The 15,901-nt window shown below is 41.7% G+C and overlaps 1 protein-coding gene across 4 annotated transcripts in view; it reads left to right on the top strand.

Annotated features, from left to right (window-relative positions):
* The window catches only part of LOC110060432 (uncharacterized), a 64,055-nt gene extending 49,043 nt beyond the window's left edge, over positions 1 to 15,012 (top strand). For all 4 annotated transcript variants that reach the window (XM_020767212.2, XM_020767213.2, XM_020767214.2 and 1 more), the window contains 15 exons: positions 2,591 to 2,662; positions 4,935 to 5,023; positions 5,899 to 6,016; positions 6,347 to 6,411; positions 6,630 to 6,776; positions 7,266 to 7,307; positions 7,625 to 7,718; positions 7,949 to 8,026; positions 8,408 to 8,477; positions 9,678 to 9,857; positions 10,290 to 10,428; positions 11,030 to 11,199; positions 11,697 to 11,752; positions 12,079 to 12,188; positions 12,824 to 15,012. In XM_020767212.2, the coding sequence (XP_020622871.2) occupies positions 2,591 to 2,662; positions 4,935 to 5,023; positions 5,899 to 6,016; positions 6,347 to 6,411; positions 6,630 to 6,776; positions 7,266 to 7,307; positions 7,625 to 7,718; positions 7,949 to 8,026; positions 8,408 to 8,477; positions 9,678 to 9,857; positions 10,290 to 10,428; positions 11,030 to 11,199; positions 11,697 to 11,752; positions 12,079 to 12,188; positions 12,824 to 14,858 (3,465 nt within the window). In that variant the 3' untranslated portion in view covers positions 14,859 to 15,012. The remainder of the gene's footprint in view (positions 1 to 2,590; positions 2,663 to 4,934; positions 5,024 to 5,898; positions 6,017 to 6,346; positions 6,412 to 6,629; positions 6,777 to 7,265; positions 7,308 to 7,624; positions 7,719 to 7,948; positions 8,027 to 8,407; positions 8,478 to 9,677; positions 9,858 to 10,289; positions 10,429 to 11,029; positions 11,200 to 11,696; positions 11,753 to 12,078; positions 12,189 to 12,823) is intronic.
* Positions 15,013 to 15,901: the final 889 nt, after the last annotated feature.

Below are 15,901 nucleotides of genomic sequence, written 5' to 3' on the forward strand. Positions count from 1 at the left end.
GCTGCTCGTCTGAACTGTTCACCAGTAAACACTACAAACAGATTATCAATTTTTTTTTTCACTCTTTCAAGCGCGTATATTTCCTGGTATTTTTGTTGCTAATAATAGTAATAAGTCTGATCAGCTTTCAAATTCTCCTTATCATTTTCGATCCATGTCATTTGCCTTCTAAAAGTCGGTTTTATAGTTCAGATATTGGTCTGACGAAAAATTCACAAAATGTTCAACTCGGGTTTGCTTTGTGCAAAATTGCATACAAATCGCGGGAAACTTCGACTTAAAACGTTTACTACAGCTGAGAAACAATGATTATGTAATACAGGGAAAAACCATTTATCCGGTCACCAACGGGCCACAAAAAATATGGTCGTATTAACGGAGTGGCCGTATTAAAGGGGTTCTTTAAATAAGAAAATGAGTGACAGAGCTTTTGTTCGATCCAGAATGAAGCGGCCGTAATTACGGGGTGGCCGTATTAACGAGGTGGCCATGGGGCGGAGTTCCACTGCAATGAATCAAACAGGAACAACGATGGTTAGAATTGGCAAAGATTCCGTACGTCGACCGGACAGATTATAAACGTCTATATTAAAAGGTGTAGGTTTATATACTTTTCAACATCCGCCATACGTGATCCGGCTTCTTTGTAATTCCAAGACGATCACCACGTAAGTTGGAATTTATCAGTCGTATCGTGAATACTTTTAATTTGTTGATTTGTTTTCCGCGGCATGTTTTTCAAGTTTATTCCAGTTTTTACTCCAAATCTTATATAGAACTACATGTATGAAAATATTCACACTGTGCTCTGTGGGCAGTCGTTAGCACCAGACGTCTTTTGGTTTACCGATAATGAATATTTTTATCATCCGAAAGTGAATTTTTCAAGTAAGAGGTTTATCGTTCCAAGGCTCCGGGCCAAAACTTAAAGACGGAAAACGGAAAGAATGCAATGTACCTCGATGTGCACAGAATCTATTGTTTTCAGGACAGATTGAAATTGGGCAAACTTTCAAGTGATATACTACAGTCTTACCATGTGAAAGCCTTACTATTTTAGACAATAATTGAAGTCCTGGGGAAATTAACAAAAGATTTTCTGGCAATTCTCCCTTTAAAGAATCGGATAAAAATTGCGGTGCTGAGTGTATCGTTATTACGGAAATTGACGGTATCAATTCTATTTTTTGGTAGTGTTAAGTTTTCTTTTTTTTTTCCATAGCTCGTATTTTTCGTCAGAAGTGTAACAGCACTCGTAAGCTTGCAATTCTTTTCTTTGTTAGCACCTGTTATTGTTTTAGGGCTAGGGACATTGTTTCTGTTGTTTGTTCTATTGTTCTCTCAAAGGGTATCAAGCCATTTATGTGAGACCTTGTGAGAGCTGCGAACCGACCCCTTTTCTTTGTTATCGTTTGCTCGAAATAATTGACTTTCCCGAGTAAATAAATCGCCATATCGCCCGCAGTATATCAGTTACCTGTTCACTATCTCGAGTATATCGCGCTATTCAAGAGCCTCTTGTCGAAATGTCAGTCCAAACTACAGACAGTTTCATTGCAGTCTGGATCCACCTGACTGCGATGTTTATCAAGACTCCGGTCCATTATCAGTACACATTAACATATTTGCCAGTTTTCATGCGACATTCATGGGTTAGAGGGTCGGTACAGTCCAAGAGATAAGAAAGAATTCCAAGTTTTGTGATGACATCTTGCGTGACATCTCGATATACCATCACGCATATCTAAGGCGCGACAATTCTCTTCATATTTGAACAAAGATAGCGTGCGACAAAGTAACTAAATTAGTTGAATTACAACTATGACACCATGGGAATCCCATCCAGGGGGGAGTAGAAATACTCGTAGTCGCTTCATGCTACTGAAACCGGGATAAGCTCCAGTCTGATGGGCCACTTGGCTCGTATGCAGACTTCAACTTTACCTTACCACCATGGGAATCCCTAGTAAAGGTTGTGAAGGTTCAGTTAAAATGCGCATTAATTCTTTCGTTGAAAATTTATTTTCTGGACAACATGTTGAAATTCTCTCCTCCTCCTTTTCTTGCGTAACTCCGCATCGTTCTCTTAGCAACGCCTTCATTATGACGTGCCATTCGGTGTGTCACACAATCATAAATAGTTGTCACGCTATCGATAGGGAAGGAAACAGGACGAAAATCGTGTAGTGAAACTATGATCAGTGATGGTGAAAAGCGAAGGTAGCGTTCTACACTTGTAGAACACTAAGTAGTTGTAACACTGATCGAGTTGAAAAAGATTTAATTCCACAGAGCACTAAAGAAGAAATTTTGCAAATTTTGTACAATTTTCAGTAGGCGAAAATAGCAACATAGACGAATGTTCACACTTGATTTATTAAGCGCTGTTTCCCGGCTCCTCACGGATTTCTCGACTACGAATATTAACCTATTGTTTACTTGTCAAACATGAGCAGAAACTGCGGTTGGTTTCTGTATGTCTTTTATGGTTAATATCTACGCATTTCTGACGTGTATCACGGCTCAAATCATCATTGCCCTGGACGCTTAGTTTTAACCAACCAATAACATTTTCTCTTTATTTCCACAGTGCAAAATCTACGACATTCAAGACAGATTTCCAAGTGACAACTTATGCCTCTCGGAAAAACAAAACTCTCATGTAAGTTGTCTCGTTATTAAGCTCGAGAATATTGTTTTTGCTTAATGATGGTTTGCTTTCAGGTGTTTCTCATCATTAACTGGAGAAATCAAATGTTGTTTTATTCTGGAAGAAGATATATAATAAAAATGATAATTATTGAATTCCTAACCAAAAGCGCTACGCGATGTTCAGTTTTCGAATATGTTTAGGCCACTTAAACACTACGCCGGAGGAATTTGAAAACGGAGGTTTCACTCTGAAAACGAATCAAATGTTTTCCGTCCACATTATGCCGGAGGAATTTGAAAACGCAACAATTCGCCGGTCACTTTGGATTTGTGTTTGAGGGAAACTCGAGCGGCAAATCACATGATTATCGGGAGGTCATCGTTTACCAAAAGCTTCGCTTTCAAAATGCTGTCTGACCACACTAAAACGAAAAGCCGGCGATTTCAAATTCCTCCGGTTTGAAGAGCGTTTTCAACGAGCTTCGTTTTCTTGACGGATTAGTGTGGACGGTAGGCCTAACCTTTGAAATAAAGCTACGTTTTCAAATTCCTCCGGTGTATTGTGGATGGGGCCCTAGTTGCAATAGTGTTACATGAACTTTTTCTTTGTCATTTTCAAAGTTCTTGATTTGTCTGCTTTAGTTCGCTAGTTCAATTCAATTTAGTTCGCTAGTAAGTTGAAACATATTCTTTGTAACAACAATCTCTATTTTCACACCATTTTTTATGGGTGTCGATTTCTCAGTTCCGTTCTCAGTTAAAGACCGGAAACGTTTTTTTTAAAGGTGCTTAAGTTGGTAAATCGGAGTTCAAGTGTAGTCACTTAAATGTAAGCCATCGATAATGGTAGTCGATAACTGCCTTAGTATTGCACTTTTTAGCTGCGCTGTGAACGTCAATGTTGGTTTAGTTTACAAACACCAATCGTAGTCTTGAAAACCAATGTGTATACATTTGAACCCCGCTATTTCGAACCCTCAGGGGAAACGAAAATAGTCCGAAATAGCCGATAGTCTGGATAGTAAATCACTGAAGGGCAAATCCAAGGAAATGATGTTGGGGAATCCGAAATAACCGAGTTCGAATTGGCGGGGTCCAACTGTAATAGCACCACAGACGGGCAATTTCTTGGAAACAATATGCAGGGACAACCTGCTCGTAACAGTGCCGCTTACTAGCCATCATTTGGATTGTAATATATAAAAGTTTAATCTGATCCACAGAGCCAAAAGGTGTTTCGTTTTTGGAAGGATGGGGTTGGTGTTGAGTGAGGTTGAACTGCTTGTATTCCTGGAGACAGGAGGAGGGGGAGGGACTTTGAAACGCTTTGGGACCCTGAGGTCGGCATTTTTTAAGGTTCAACTTTTTCGACCGTTCAAATGTCCAGTTTATTTATTCTGATAAAGTATTTAAAGCCTGGATTTCACAATGACATAAGCACAAGCCCAAGCAAAACAAAACATTCTGTTCTTCTTGTGCTTGCGCTTATGCTGATGTCAAGTGAGAACGCGCTATTCTGAGCATAAGCACCCAAGCATAAACACCGTCCGCCATCTTGTTTTTCTGTATCGCGGAGGTATGGAACCGAAAATAAGGTCACTATCCTTTCTGCTCATGCCTACGTGCTTACACTTGTGTTGAGGGCGTCCTCGCTACCGTTTATTGACTACTGTTTATGTTTGTGCTTGTGCTTATGTCGTAGTGAAAACCAGACTTAATGCATCATAGCAGGAAACGTAAATTTCAGACTACTTTTAACAAGTGCTGAAAATTGATCGTAAGAGCTGTTTAATAAGGGTATTTGACCTCTCCATTCCCAGAGTCAAGCCACAAATCAGTTTCTATTGGTTGTACTTGTTTCATGTGTGACCATTCAGATGAAAGCAACTGTTCAGTGCTTTATTCCGTACGGCACTACTTAAAAATATTTCGCATAACGACGTTAAGGAGCTTTTTGTTGCATTTTGAACTTGGTTAGACTATGTTCCTGAGGAGTTTTGCGGTTTAGAGTTTTGTATTAGAATGTATGAGAAACTCGGCTCTTTAAAAATAGCTCAGTTGAGAGTGACTGCATGAAGGACCCTTTAATCTTGACGAACCCATGTCAACCCGTGGTCTTAAGGTTTATCGGCTTTATGGTATGTCTTACTTAGTTAATTAACTGACTTATCATTTTGAAATTTCTAGGTGGATTGGATTATGTTTTGCATTTCTGCATGAAGGTGGTTTAGTTATCGTGAAAGAATGTAAAACTTACATTATTTTTTTTTTTGCGCACACAGCGATTTAAGCAAGGAAGCTCCAGAAGACGCTCGGCTCCAACAACAGTGATAAAAGCAGCCCTAGGTGGAAAAACGCACTCTATAAAAAGGTAAAGAACTTGTTAAAAATACAGAAGATGATAAAGTAAGTTTGCATGTTTCTGAACACGTCTTTAGCAATGGGTACGTGCGAGCTATGAGGCTTGAAAACCTATCTGACAAGTGCGGCAGAAATTTGGTAGGGTGTTGAAGTACTGTTGAAAACTGGAATCAATTTTCACGGATGTTTGAAATTTTCAGTTTTTGTGAACAATTCTTGCGTGGAAACACTGAGAAATTCGATTTGACAAGTTTTACTTCCCAGAGATAAACCGCAAGCCATTGTGTGTTTTTTTTATTTCCGACTGTTTGTTTGTTTTTTGCCGGCTTTACAGTCACGTTCTCTTTAATTCGTGCAGAGACAAAGGCCAGCGTCTAAACAAACCCGACAAAGGAAATTGCCGGTATTGGATTGCGAAAGGTTTCGCTGCTGTCTGCTGCAAGAACAGCAGAGAAAGATGCCTCTCCCTTCCATGAAGAGTCGACTCCAGACGGCAGTTTGCCCAAACCTAGCGTGCGATATGACAGAAGTGATCCGAACACCTCATTTTCAGTTAATTGCATTCCGCTTGAATACCAGACAGAGTTCTAAGGGCACGCATTTAAAACGTCGAGATGTATTCGATAATTACACGTAATCATTTTAAGTATTTTTATTAACGTCACAAATGCGGATGGACTCGACGTTTAAGTGCTCGATCGACACCACAAAGTAACACTTCAACTATATTACCCCTGCAGTGTTTTCACGTAGATCTGATCTTACTAGTTAAGGTGAATTGTCTTTCAGTTTAGTTGATATTCCGTCGTCATGACAGACAAACATGATGACTTACATCGCTCATTACCATTTGTTGCGTTCTTAATGGGAAAATTCTTTATTTAGCTCTACAATAGATGGCAGTGTGCGAATGAAGACTTCGTCAGAACCCACTTCCCCACTTGCTCCTGAAGTTTTCCCGTACAGAGCTTTCATCAAGGAGGGCCATGTTCAACTCTCCACGGTAAGTGTTTTTAAAGTGCTAACCTCTTAAAGAATTTCCGATTTCTAAAGTTAGCGTTTGGATTAAAAGCCCTTTGTCAGGTCAAATCCGGAGCAAATCCAGAGCTAATCCAAATCGAATCAAGGCAAGTACGAAACAAATCCTGGACTGTAAAGAAGCTTCAAAACAGACTGATGTTCACTATTTATAGTCTCTTTCATGCTTGGTTGACTCATTAAAAGTGCGATTGCTTGTAGTAGCTCGATGGCTTTGCAATCATAGTTGTGTTAATGCTCTCAGTGAGATAGCCTTTGACTTATTGGTATGTTTTTTGGTTCTTGTCTTTTCAAGGGGATGTCTTCCCAAGATAGACATCTTTTCTTATTTGATGATCTTCTCCTAGTTGCAAAACCAAGGTGAGCTCTCTTTTTGATTATGTCCAGTGGCATTGTCTTATGTTAGTCAATCCATTGGTAAACCAATCAAAAACCGCTTAGGGGGCTGTAGCCTCGTACGGCCTGCAGATCTTTGGTCTTTGATTCGGTTAAAGATTAGAAACCAACAGAAAACTGTCAAACCAGAATTCGTGTTGTTCTTGTGCTTATATCGAATGTTTTCATTGTTATCATTTCAGATCGGCGACTTTCAAGCTCAAACACCGAGTCCGAGTTAGTGAGATCTGGTTGGCTAGTTGCCTTGATGACGTATGCGAATCGACGAAAGCTGTTGACAAGTCGTTTGTGATTGGCTGGCCGACCACAAACTTTGTCGCCGCTTTCAAGTAAGGAATGTTTTTGTTTGAGGTATTAAAAAGCGGTTTTCAGTTGAGTGTAAGTGTAAACCCAAGGCCAAACCAAATACTTACCAGCTAGACTACTTAGCCAATGTCAAACCGCAGTAAAACCAAAACCAAAACCAAAGTAATTACCTGATTACTTTCGACACTCAATTGAAAACTGCTCTTTGAATAAGAGTTCACCAAGGTACAAAAAAAGAAAAAAAATTAAGGGTCGATAACTAACTAAACAGGAATGGTGGTCGAGATAAGGAAAGATTGAGACGATGACCTTAACAACACGAAACATGTTTGTCTAAGTTTCCAGTCTGCTCCTTCTGTGGCAAATCTCTTTCACCAATTTTGTTTGTTTGTCCAAGTTTCCAGTCTGCTCCTTCTGTGGCAAATCTCTTTCAACAATTTTGTTATTGTAACGCTAGCTCGCTTAAGAAAGAGATGCTGATTTTAAGATATGCTCTCGAATTCTTTCTGTAGCACTGCAGAGGAGAAGGAGGCATGGCATAGCGTACTGTCCAAGTAAGTTATCTTTAAAGTGACTGATTCTACTGTTACTCTTGAACACACGCCTTTTGTATTTGCAAGGATCCATGTCACGTGATGACGACTGGCTGTTAAGGGCATGCGCAAATACGTAGTCCACAAAATGACTATTCAGTCAGTCTTCCTCGTCCAGGAGGGCAATTTTGGTCTTTTGTTTTCCTTGGCAGCCGTTATTTCTCAGTAGCAGTTCTAGCTCTCACAAACACCAATCGTTTTGAAAATAGTTTTCTTTTCTGTCTGAGAATGTTTGGGTTTCCATTCCAAGTTTATTTATGTATTTTTTTTTCTTATAGGCAACTCAAAGAGCAGAAGGACATGGAAGACCCAAAGTCTGTTAACCTTAAAGTTTATAACAGGGATATGGATTCACCTGATTCTTCAGGCTATGTACGTAGAATAACAGTAATATTGACTGTGAACTTGAATGGCATAACTACATTTTATTGTTACCCCCCTCCCCCTCCATCCCCAGCTAACATGACAAACGAAAGTAATTCTTTCGCCGTTCTTTACTGAGCGTTTCCTTTCTCTTTCTATGTCCTCCTTATTTCTTGCTCCTTTGTTCAATGGTTATACTTTTCCTCGTTTAACTTACACCGTTTCTTTTCTCTTTCCAGTCCAAGTCTTTCTCTGTCACCAACATGGACGATGCCGCTGCCGTCGTTAAAATGTCGCTGGCGCAGTTTCAGCTTCAGGTACGTTTCCTTGTCTCAACATGAAGTAAATAGCCCTTGAGACTTGCCTTCAACGAGACTGACCTCGCAGCGGAGCAAACCATAGCAGATAAAAGGTTGTAGCTTACTCGATAATACTTAATTTGTTCTATTACTGACTTATTTCAGTCACGAGTCAAGAATGCTCACAGGCCTTAATGTTTTGTGGTCTTTGTCAAACACTTTCGTGGTTGTAGGTGTTCCCGGCAGTCGTTTTTCTCTCGCTTTTCGCTTTCGGGTTTTGGGCGCCGCGGACATTTTTCTCGTTCCGTGCTCGACTTTCGCAACTCGACGTGCGGAGATCAACACGAGCGATTTTCTTACGAAGCTTATTTCTTCATATCCTGTAACTTTCTTTTTCAGCCTGACGATCTGTCCGAGTATCAACTATGGGTTCTGTCTGGAAAAGAAGACGGCGCTTATCCATTGATAGGTGAGAGGTTAGAGTGATCACAGATGAATTTCTCCTTACGAGCACAATACATTTCAAGCAGATTGGTCACGAGAATTAAGAAAATCATCAGCACTTTGATGTTTTTGATGTAACCGCACTGAATTTCATTTGTTTTATTGTCTGTAACTTTTGCTCAGTATGTTAAGATAACTGTTGTTATAATCCATCAAATATTTTCGCTCGCTTGGGATTGGTTTAAAGGCGTCACTTGACTGAATATTCCCCAGCTAAAACTGGGGAATATAAAACTGGGGAATGTATTTTTCGTTTTCGTACGTAAGGAAAACATTTTAAAAACGGAGCTTTTCGAAAACGATATCCGTGCATATTTTTGAGTGACAGTCCCCAATTTTCAAAACCGAGCGTGTTGCGAAAAACATTTCAAGGATAATAAGCACAATACCCTCCGTTTGGCGCGAAAATAAGCTCGGATATTTGTCCTTGGACATCATCTGTTCCTCAAAGCTCACAGTTTTCCTTGAGCTACGCTCTCGGTAAACTGTTCGCTTCTCGGAACAGATAATGTCCGTGGACGAATATCCTTGCATTTTTCCGCGCTTAATAGAGGCTATTGTTTATTTATCGTTACATAACTTGTTAACTATTGTTCAGTGAGAGTTTAGGCGCCAAAGGAACGTCCACACTACGCCGGAGAAATTTGAAAGCGCAGCTTTATTCCTTCTCTTAAGCCTACCGTCCACACTAATCCGTCACGAAAACGGAGCTTTTCGGAAACGCTCTTCAACCCGGAGGAATTTGAAAACGCATGTTTTTCGTTTTCGTACGTACGGAAATCATTTTAAAAACAGAGCTTTTCGAAAACGAGAGCATTACGATAATCTTGTGATTTTCCTGACCGAGTTTTCGTCAAACCCAAAACCAAAATGACCAGTAATTGTTACGTTTTTAAATTCTCCCGGCGTAGTGTGGACGGAAAACATTTGATGCGTTTTCAGAGTGAAACCTCCGTTTTCAAATTGCTCCGGCGTGGTGTGTACGGCGTCTAATAAGTTGCGTTTTAAACGCGTTTCGTAGTTTATTCTACGCTGAATTGTCGTTCGTAAAGTGCGGTTTATTTTATTCTCGTTTTAGCCACAAACTGGGTCTGTACTAAGACTTTGTTTAGGAAGTCGGCCTAAGAGTCTAACTTTTGTTTTTGCGGTATTTTTCTGATGTAAGGTCACGAATTTCCATTCGCTATCAAAATGAATCATATGCGAGAGGCGGCCTTAACAGATGAAGATGGCTTTCCGTTTGACTTTGATCAACAACTGCCGATAATGGATCCGTTGTCTCCTGAGACACAATGTCAGTTCATTCTGAAGAGGAACAGAAAAATTCCTAACCGAATAGCCATTGGTAAGTTGGTCTGCTTCCGAATGAAAGAGGTGTTGATAGAAGTAGCGTGTTTGGAGCCTACAACGTCCGAAGGGAAATAAAGATGAATCACTTTATTTAAATGTCATGGTATTTAGCACTTCCGTGCTAGTTAGGGACACAATTAATGAAGAAACAGAAATAGAGTAAATAGAACTTAAAACTTGTTAGAAATCCCAACTGGTTTGAGCCTGGCTAGTGTATTATTAAAGAGACGTTGAGGTGAATTTGGGAACACCGAACAAATCCATCCGACAGCGGCAGGAGGGGGATTTGATTCCGGGACCTCCGGATTTCAAATCCAGCGCCCTAACCACTAGGCAACGCCGCCTCCAAAGCAAAAATTGTTCTCGTGTCCTCCGTGTAGCTGGTGCTCTGTGTTTTAACCTAATCTGTATTTTTTTTTCTTTACAGATGTACACACTGCTCCCAGCAAACAGCGATGGAAGAATCCAATCAAGAAGTCACCAATAATCAATTGGGCCATACACAAAAAAACCCAGGGGTCAACTAAAGGACACTCCATTGAAGTACAGTCTTCATCACCTGGAAAGTAAGTGTCAGGATGAACTCGAACGCAGTAGAATCAGAACAATATATCGAATCTAGTGGCAGGGTAGGAGGCGCGGTGGCCTCATGATTAGTGCGCTTGTCTCCGGATCGAGCGGTCCGGGTTCAAGCCCTGGCCAAGGCCATTGTGTTGTGTTCTTGGGCGAGACACTTTAGTCTCACAGTGCCTCTCTCTACCCAGGTGTATAAATGGATACAGGTGAACTTAATGCTGGGGGTAACCCTGCGATGGACTAGCATCCCATCCAGGGGGGAGTAGAAATACTCCTAGTCGCTTCATGCTACAGAAACCAGGATAAGCTCCGGCCTGATGGGCCACTTGGCTCGTATGTAGACTTTACCTAGTGGCAGGATCGAGCTTGAACCCAGCACTGCCTCATTATAGAATACATTCAGCTTTGGTAAAAAAAAGTTGTAATTAGGGTAGGAATGTCTTCTCCCGTTCAACGACGTTTAATTTGAATGATTTACATTTTGACAGCGATAGGATAAAAACACTCGGAATCCTTGAACATATGATGTCATTTATAGTTTAAGATTCATTTGTCTGTGTTTGCTTACTCTAAGTGTCCTCTTTGTCCCAGGCTTTTCGGGATTCCTCTGACGCAGCTCTGTTCCGAGGAAGAGCCTGTACCAAAAGCAGTGCGGGAACTGTTGTTACATTTGTTTCGGTACGGCCCCAATACCACGGGAATCTTCAGGAAGTCTGCTAATGCCAGAATTGCCAAAGAAATCAAGATTGAATTGGATGAAGGTAAACGGGGGCCGTTCATGTAGCTTTGGAACTAGCAGTACTGTAGGTTATGTCACGTTGATCGATAAGGACTCGGTACCCATTTATTTTTTTCAATCTCGCATCACCGGCAATTGTACGAAAATTCCTCATAGCCTTGTCAATGAACGATCGACTTCTTCGAACGCGCTCAATCTCCAAACAGAGTTGAATAAATGACAGAACACAGTAATGTCCCAGCCCAGGTACAGAATTAATTGATCATAAAAGGTACACAATAAGAGTTCAAAAAAGGTACACAATCAAGGGATGAGGAGACGCATACCATGAACGACAAAAGAGGGACACAATGAAAGGGCTGATAGTGTTCCACAAATGCTATTACTCACTATCTGGTCTAGAGTGGGGTTCTAGAGTTATACACAGTGGTATTATTTAGATGTACTGGCGATATTTTTGTCTTTTGTATTCATTGTTGACTAAGAGAGTACCGTGAGTTTACGATGTTTTCCTTTCAGGTAAAATAGTGGACTTCGAAGATGTGTCAGAGGTCATAACTGCGTCTGTTTTGAAGGTGAAGATTCTGTTCCTCTAAACTACTTAACACTTGGATTATGAGCTCGAGACTTTTATTACGCATAGTGATAGAAATGGAGAGCGAATAATGCAATTGTTTTAGTATAAATCTACTAGACCTACTAGTCGTTCAAAACTTCATCTCAATCTTCTTCACAGACGCCTTTCGAGAACGTAAAGAAGTGGCCGCTATTTTGTTTTGGTTTTAATACTAAGAATTTTAAATTTAAAGTGCTTCTACTCGATTTAGTTTCCTGCTGGCTAACAGTAACTTTTTTTTTCTTGTTAGTAATTAACTTAAAACAAAACTTGTTTTATTGGCAGGAATTTCTTCGTCGCTTGCCGGACTGTATATTTGAGAGTGAGAATTACGAAGATCTCGTCGCCACCAGCAATATCGTAGACCAAGACGAACGAGCGAGGCAAATCAAGGGGTACGAACTTTCTTGTTAGGAAGAAATTAAATACCTGAGGAGCTGACAAAGGTTACGCTGTTTCCCACGCCCACCTTGAAACAAGATTACACTCTGCACACTGGTTATAAGTTTTCCCGCGCTTGTCGCAGGTTACAAGCTTTCCAACGGGCTACAATTAAGGTTTCCCGCGCTTAAAGGAGCTACGTGACGGTTTGCGCATCTTAAAAAGTTAAGCCTAGATTTTTTCAAGTTCGTTGTTTGCAATCCGTGTTAAACTTCTCCATCCTTGTTCCTTTGTGGTTTATTATTATCTCTTTGGTGTTTTTCTGTCTTAGTGCACCACTGTTTTCAGGTTTTCTTAAAATTAACGTTACACGTTGCACGTAGCAGATTTAACTCAAAATGCCGTGACTGGGCTCCTTTAACACGGGTTACAACCTTTTCCGCTTAACACAGGTTACTAGCTTTCCCGCGCTTCACACAGTTTACAAGCCTTCCCGCGCTTAACACAGTTTACAAGCTTTCCCGCGCTTAACACAGCTTAGCGCAGCGCTTGACCCTGGCATGCTATGATAATATTTAGGTATTAAATTGGTTTGGTTTGAGTTTACGACAGTCGGTGCGATTGTTTGATGTTGTTTCCTTTCTTTCAGGATCTTGAGTGGAATCAACCGTTATAATTACGAACTGTTAAAATCATTTTTGTGCGTGTTATATTACATCGCCGACAACGCGGAAACAAACAACATGAACGCTTACAACTTGGCAGTTTGCGTGGCACCCAGCATGCTATGGGCGCCCAAGGGTTCCAGTATTCCTGCCACGGAACAATCAAACTCCGTACCCCCGGTGATACAGTTTATAATTGAACGGTGTGTGGATATCATGGGAGATGATGTAAGAACAATTCTTGGCGATCGTAGCGAGATCGCTGCTAATCACGTGGCCAGCGACTCGGAGAGTAGTACCCAGGACTCACGGACTGCTTTGAGTCAGTCCTCTACGGATGACGGGATAGAGTCACCCGAACCTTTGAGTCCCAAAGGAGAAAGGACCTCCATTCACTTAAGCGATTCGAACTTGTATGTGACAAGCACGCTTAGTGTTCATCCTACGAATAAAAGTGTTAGTACACCAAGTTCGCCGTGTGATTCAGGGATTCCGTCACCTAGTTCATCGCCCCCACTCAAGAGACATGACGTTGAGTTTTCTAATAAACTCAGCGCCGCTTTTTATGAACCTCATCACAGCAAAGGACATGCACCCATCGGTCGACGAAGTTCGGAACCACTCGGCTTACCGCCGGATTCCATGAAATTGCGACTAAAGGGAAATCGGAAATCCCCGAACTCTAAGCGACAGTTGAGTAGTACAACGACAAGTGCTGAACTAATTGAACATAAACAGGCGCAAAAGACCACGGCAAGTGGTCGGAAACTAGAGACTGCAGTGCTACGACGAGCGCATTCGCCTCAAACTGTACGGTTATTTCCTGTCACGCAAAGTGTCACGCAATACCAGCGTCTTAGCCCTGTACCTAACTATCCCTCATCTGTGTCACGTGCTTTAGAAGTCAAACAGTCTGTGGAAACTCAAGGCTTGAGTACTGAAGATCTTGATAGCAGTCCGACATCTCCTGTTCCGCCCAGCTCACCGGTATCTAAACAACCCCCAGGAGGACCCCGGTCTCCATCCCCGAGCCCTGATCAAGTTTTTCAAGCTGTTGACCGCCGGCGCCAGCCTGCGGCGCCGTCATATCAAGAACACATGCAGCGTCGGAGAGAACTGAACTCGAAACCTGCGTTTTTTCCGGGTTTAGAAGGAAAGGAGGTTAAAGATTTGGACAATAATAAGGAACAAGTATCCCCCAGGGAACTAAAGGAATTTTTCGAAACTAAGGAGCATGTGCAACAGCCCCGTTTCCTTGGGAGATCGGGTGTATTTCACGATCGGTTGGATTCGGAAAGGAGCGAAACTTCTTCGACACCTAAAACGCCTCTGTCTCCGGCAAGCCAGCAGGACTATGTGTGGGAACAAGTCGATGATTCAAGCTGCAGCTCAATCGCCAGTGCGGGAATCCGTCGACTGGAACATTCACCATTTGGACTCAATCTTCATCATAAGAGGAATGCTAGTGAAGGGTCTTATAAAAAACCGCCTACTGAAAACTCCAGGAAAACTGTTGGGTTCCCCACAAGTCACAGCTCTGGACAGTTACGATCTTCGCCTACTTCTGTTTCGTCTTCTGTTTCTAATTCCATTCCGCATAATTCTTCTCTCACACATTTCCCTCACTCCGAGTTCTTTCCGCACGAAGCTCAAACGAAAACACACTGGGGACCTTCGGCTGATACTCGGGGAACTTCGGTAGTCCCCAATTCACCGTGCAATTTCCGAATTCGGAGAGGCAGCGCGACTTCGTCTTCGTCGTCGGTGTCGAGCTTGGATGAGCGATCGAGCGTCGGCGCTGATTCGACGTTTTCCGAAGGTAAAACGGACGTGACACAAATTCGCGATATTAAGGAACTTCTTAGCGAGAATGCGCAAGCGAATGGACTGAAAATCAGTCCGCAGACGGCGCAAGTAATCGCTAAGGTACGCACGCCGTACCCTCAGAGCGGGGCGTATGCTGCCCCGTCCCATGACGATATCGAGAAAATTCTGTTCACAGAAGAATCGTACGTCTAGCTTTCCAGTAATATTTTGTATTGTACAAAGAAAACGCTGCCAAGTATTTAGCTGTAATTAGTGATTTAGAGCGTACTTTTTCCGCTTTTCCAAGGCAGTATTTTATTTCAATATTCCGTAGAATAAAAAAATAAAACGCAAAGTTTTAACGTAAGTTGTTGTTATGGCAAGAAATGGTTTCTAAAGGGGGAGGAATAAACTATTTCAAGCTGTCGTAGTTAGCAGTTTGAGTTTAAAGGCGCTTTCCTTTCGACCAAAATTCCAGCTTGCACTTCCGGAAAATTCCAGCGGCGAATGAAACAGCATTTTCCTCAATTTCCGGAAAAGAGGACAACCTTGGCGAAATTTCTTCCCGGAAATTTCCGTTCCATTTGACTTTTAGTTGAATGGTTCGCTTCCGGAATCCGGAAATTCAACAATTTCCGGATTTTCTGGAAACTTTTAGGCTGCAAGCAGTCTCTCTTTACCTCGAAAATCGTAGGGAAGAACGCAACTTAAACTTAAGACAAGTAAGCGTGCGAGCGTGACTGTGAGCGTGACGTGCGATTGGCGATCCGACGCCCGCGCTACTAGCGGCTCGCTGGTCGCGCACATAGGATTACTTGTTTTGCGTTCTTCCCCACGGATTTTCGAGGAAAAGAGAGACTGCTTGCAGTCTATGAAACTTTCCGAAATTCCGTCACCATTTGTCCCCTTTTCGAAATTTTCTGAAGTTTTGGTCGAATGAAAAGCGCCCATAGTTAAATACAGTCTAACACCTTTTCCTTCCCGTCGTGCCTTCCCTGTTAATTTAATCTCTACGAACATCCTCAGCCAGTAGAGAAACTGTCTGAATCTGATTAAAGAACAACTTTGAATTTGAGCAGGTGTAATATTACGCCACCAGCAATTGCTCAGTTGGTAGTGTTTTTGCCATTAAATGGGCCATTTCTGAACTAGTCGTGGTTGGAAATTGTTCATAAAGACGTGTCTCGTGCGTTTGCATTCTTTTGCAATAAAACTCACTCCCATGTGAAAGGTGCAACAGGACTTTTCTTTAATCC

This window comes from Orbicella faveolata, unplaced genomic scaffold (assembly GCF_042242905.1).
Source record: "Orbicella faveolata isolate gen_17 unplaced genomic scaffold, um_ofav_v1 contig_12, whole genome shotgun sequence".
Lineage (NCBI taxonomy): Eukaryota > Metazoa > Cnidaria > Anthozoa > Scleractinia > Merulinidae > Orbicella > Orbicella faveolata.